General features: G+C 50.6%; 1 protein-coding gene; it reads left to right on the top strand.

The window, feature by feature from the left end:
• The first annotated feature begins 764 nt into the window (after positions 1-764).
• Positions 765-2,034, top strand: CHC_T00009372001 (alcohol dehydrogenase). XM_005714602.1 is given in 3 exon segments: positions 765-851; positions 938-1,984; positions 1,985-2,034. 2 exon segments carry the CDS (start codon positions 765-767, stop codon positions 1,982-1,984), a joined length of 1,134 nt encoding a protein of 377 aa, XP_005714659.1. The 3' UTR covers positions 1,985-2,034.
• The last annotated feature ends 2,031 nt before the right edge of the window (positions 2,035-4,065 follow it).

The following is a 4,065-nucleotide window of genomic DNA, read 5'->3' as shown; positions in this document are numbered from 1 at the left end:
TGGCGGAAGCTTCCGAGCGTTACAGCTCTTACAGGTTGAAACCAGTGGATGAAAAGGGGAGGTAAGGGAGCAAAGATAGAGAGCGGGGGGAGTGGGTGCGAAAAGCCGATCCGCTGAGCAGTGATGCTGTGTTGCAAGAGAGCGGTGGGAACACCTGAGTTCTAGTTGTGACACGTGTAAGTGGGAAACTCACGAGCTTACAGTCTGAAGGTCGTGCTGTTCTGTACGCAGTGTAATGTACAGTAATGGTCAGCAGGAGAGTTGCAGAGAGTGTGCAAGGCAGATCGGGCTGAGATTAACGCCTATCAGTGCTATAGATAGCATTGATAGGCGTAAATCTCTTCGAAATCTACAGTATTGATGTCTCAAAGTATCATTTCAATGATGATGAATGGCTCATCACTCCGCAATGCCCCAAAGCCAAAGCGACCGACCCTCTTTCTTCAGACGCCTGTGCAACAATCGTGTACCGGCCTGTGCCCTTCTTTTTTTTGAACCGTTCCGCCACATCCACCACCCGTCCACCCTAGAGTACTGTACTATACGTATCCATCCTCATGTCTTCCAACTTTTTTCAGGAAACCCACAATTCCCCGCTGTACGGCTGTGTCGCAACATCTTTCCAGCACTCAATTAATTAATTTTCAATTAAACTTTACTATACCCTCGGTACTATAGAATTGCGCTGCCCCCGCTCCCTTCCCCCCGCGCTCCCTCCCGTCCCACACTGCTCAACATCTTCACTTTTCACAACCCCCACAACCATGCCACCAACTCTGAACGGCCAGTCTGCACAACCCCCCGATCCTGATGGCCCCCTTGTCACAGAGGGCTATGTATGCCCCGCCAAAGTATGTACGCACCCCCATCCTCACTTTCACTCGCTTTCTTATTCCAGTATTGACTGACTTTATCCATCTACTCTCAACTTCCCCAGGGCGCCCCCTTCGAGCTCAAACAAGTAACCCTCCCTCCTTTCACTGCTACCACAGTGGAGGCACAAGTCGTTATGATCGGCCTTTGTCACACAGACATTCATATGCGTGACAACGACTGGGGGATCTCAAATTACCCGCTTCTTGCTGGCCATGAGGGTGTCGCCCACGTCACCCGCGTTGGCTCCGCAGTCCGAAACATCCGCCCGGATGACCGCATCGCCATCACCTGGATCCGCGATTCCTGTCGTGCCTGTGATTCGTGTCTTGCGGGCCGTGAGAATATCTGCGAAGATAGCTATCAGGGGACATACTTAGGTGATTCTGCTGGTGCGTGGGGCAGTTCCAAATTTCATTACAATGAGAATGGAGGATGCTTTTCGAAGATCCAAAGGATTGAAGAGCGCTTTGCGATCAAGATTCCCGATGGTGTGCCCTCGGAGATTGCTTGCCCCTTGCTCTGCGGCGGAGGTACGGTTTACGAACCAATATGTGATTACGCAGGGCCAAACGTTAAGGTTGGAGTAGCGGGTGTCGGTGGCTTGGGTACTGCCGCTATCAAACTCGCTAAGTTAAGGGGATGCATCATCACTGCATTCTCCACATCCCCGCATAAGAAGGAAGCTGCTCTTGGTGCCGGCGCGTTTGAGTTTGTCAATATGTCGGATCAAGCACAAGTTGATGCGCATGGGGGCTGCCTCGATGTTCTCCTCGACACCACTCCAGTTGAGAGTAACATAGACAAATATATGGCCTTGCTGAAAATCAACGGGACCTACGTGAAGATCGGTATTCCCGCAATGAGTCAGCAGACTTTTTCGTACAACTTCAGTAGCCTTATCTTTCAACAAAAGAAAATCGTGGGGACTGTCGTTACTGGGACAAGACGAATGAAGGACATGCTCGACCTCGTCGCGAAGAATATTGACTTTATGAAAGATACAGATGCGTGGAAGACAGAGCATGTCCCCATTAGCCAGATCAATGAAGCCATGGACAAGTTGTCAAACCGTGATAACAAGGGATATCGATATGTGCTAGAGTGGTAGCCCGATTCAAATAAACCGACGCACATCCAAAAATACGTGACCTTTCTTTATGCAGTAGTTATTGATTGCAACCTACAGGCTTGTTCGCAGAATTTGTCGAGCCGATCAAGACGCCACTTAACGTCCCATAATAGATTTGCCATGGGCTCAGAGGGTATCCCATGTCTTTGGGCTTTGTGAGATAAGCAGCTGGGATGTCATGATGATTTACAATAATGCCCAAACGCCTGCGTACTATCGCGGTTTGGTTCTACAGTCAAGGCAACATGATTGTTATATTCAGGAACGTCTGATACAGACAATCGATTGCCGCAACTTATTGTCGGGCGCAAACCCGTGGCTGCTCTTGTTGCTCATAGTTCCAATTGTTGGTACCTGGGTATTTGGAATAGTGACGGCATGACACCGTTCTCCAGCTACGGATTTATTATGGGCTAGTACACTGCCTTGACGAAGAAAACCCTTCACTGTGAGGGAAGGTGCGATCGTGGTGCATTCAGGACTGCGCGATTCCCAACCATCCCAGCTACAGTAAGAGCATCCCCACCGCGTCGATTCTATTGCCGGATAGAAATGAAACGTGTACGCTGACTATTCGCCGGTTGCACGAATAGATTTTTGTGGCGAATCGTCAATCTATTCGTGTGGATTCTATTCGCGTCAACCCCAACGCATATTTGCAACTCTATCGCTGAATGCTCGTGCGGACAGCGGCGAGACGTCACACATCGTCTGCGAAGAGGCGATCGTTCATCGAGACGCCCACCCCTCGCCGTGAATCCCGCACGGCTGCATGTCTGTCTTCCGCAGCCCGTGCCCTCTGTCCCTGTTCGCCGCGCGCCCTCCCTCCGGTACTGTCCAACTACGCGCTCCCACACGGCATCATCGCCAATGAACCCGATGGAAGTCCTCAGAACCGTCCTTCAGTACACAGACGACAGCCATGGGGATGATGAAATCATTGTCGCGAGCATGCACGGGTCACGCGTCGCCGAAGTGCATGCTGCAGCGACGAAGCAGCGCGGAGGTTCTCGGTTGGGACGGCATGATCGAGTTCGCGCGCTTCGCTATTCGTAGTATACTGTGACAGGTGGTTGTTGATGATGTGCCTCTCCCACGCTGCTAGAGGACATGAAAGGCTGATTTGCATGCCTGAATGAAGCGCGCGACACGCCTGCCGAGGAGTTTCGGCTCGCCTTCTCGCAAGTAGGAGGCACATTTGGCTGGAATTTGGTTGACACGCTTGGCACGTGTCATTCTATCGGGGAATCTATTCATCGGATAGAACGTTTTTGGGATCTATCGGGGCCCGGATAGATTCCGAAATGGTTCTATTCGATTTCGGAAAGCGATAGAATTGCGCGGTGGGGTTGAAAATCGTGAGCAGAAATTCTATTGATCAAATAGATGTGCGCGGTGGGGTTGCTCTAAGAGCAGATGGTTTGAAAGTTTGAGGGAAAACATGAATACCATTCCAGGAGAGTTCACGATGTTCCTGATGCCTGATGTTTTATAGAAAGCAATGATTGGTGAGAAACATGTCCGTCCGACAATTCGAATGCTGTAATACCCCTAGGGAAAGCTAGGAGTACCTTCATTCGTCGTTGTAAGAGAAGCAACAGTAAATCTGCCACCAAACGACGGTAGAAAGAGCACTGTTAAGGAATGCATCGTGCCTTTTGTGCATGCACAGGCCATCTGACGAGGCGCCGCCCTCAAGCATCAATCCCTTTCATGCCCTCGACCTTAGTCCCCTTACCAGCGTTTCACCCTGCCATGGCATCGCGGGGCCCTCATGTGTCAATTTACAAATTTACGTTTCACACACTGGCGTGGTCCTTCATCCTGCGCTCCGTAATTTCACAAGAGAAGGAAACTGCACCGAACCTAAGGGCCACATCAGCCTAGTAGTCACGAAAGCCACACCCTCCCATCTGCAGAACAGTCCTCTTTGGCAAACTGTGCACCATATCAAATCCCTCATCTTGTACGTACAATATGCTTACATCCGACCTGAACCGACTCAGACAGAAAGAAGCGATTTAAGGAGCTTCATGTCGAGGGACCTCCGAAGGTTACTG

This window comes from Chondrus crispus, genomic scaffold (genome assembly GCF_000350225.1).
Source record: "Chondrus crispus Stackhouse genomic scaffold, scaffold_18, whole genome shotgun sequence".
Classification (NCBI taxonomy): Eukaryota; Rhodophyta; class Florideophyceae; order Gigartinales; family Gigartinaceae; genus Chondrus; species Chondrus crispus.
This window is presented reverse-complemented; position numbering and strand designations above follow the sequence as displayed.

Bases quoted from the DNA above. Each gene is read 5' to 3' on its own strand.
- CHC_T00009372001 (XM_005714602.1), top strand. From the start codon at position 765: ATGCCACCAACTCTGAACGGCCAGTCTGCACAACCCCCCGATCCTGAT. The intron at 852-937 runs GTATGTACGCAC...CAACTTCCCCAG, and splicing joins GCTATGTATGCCCCGCCAAA to GGCGCCCCCTTCGAGCTCAA.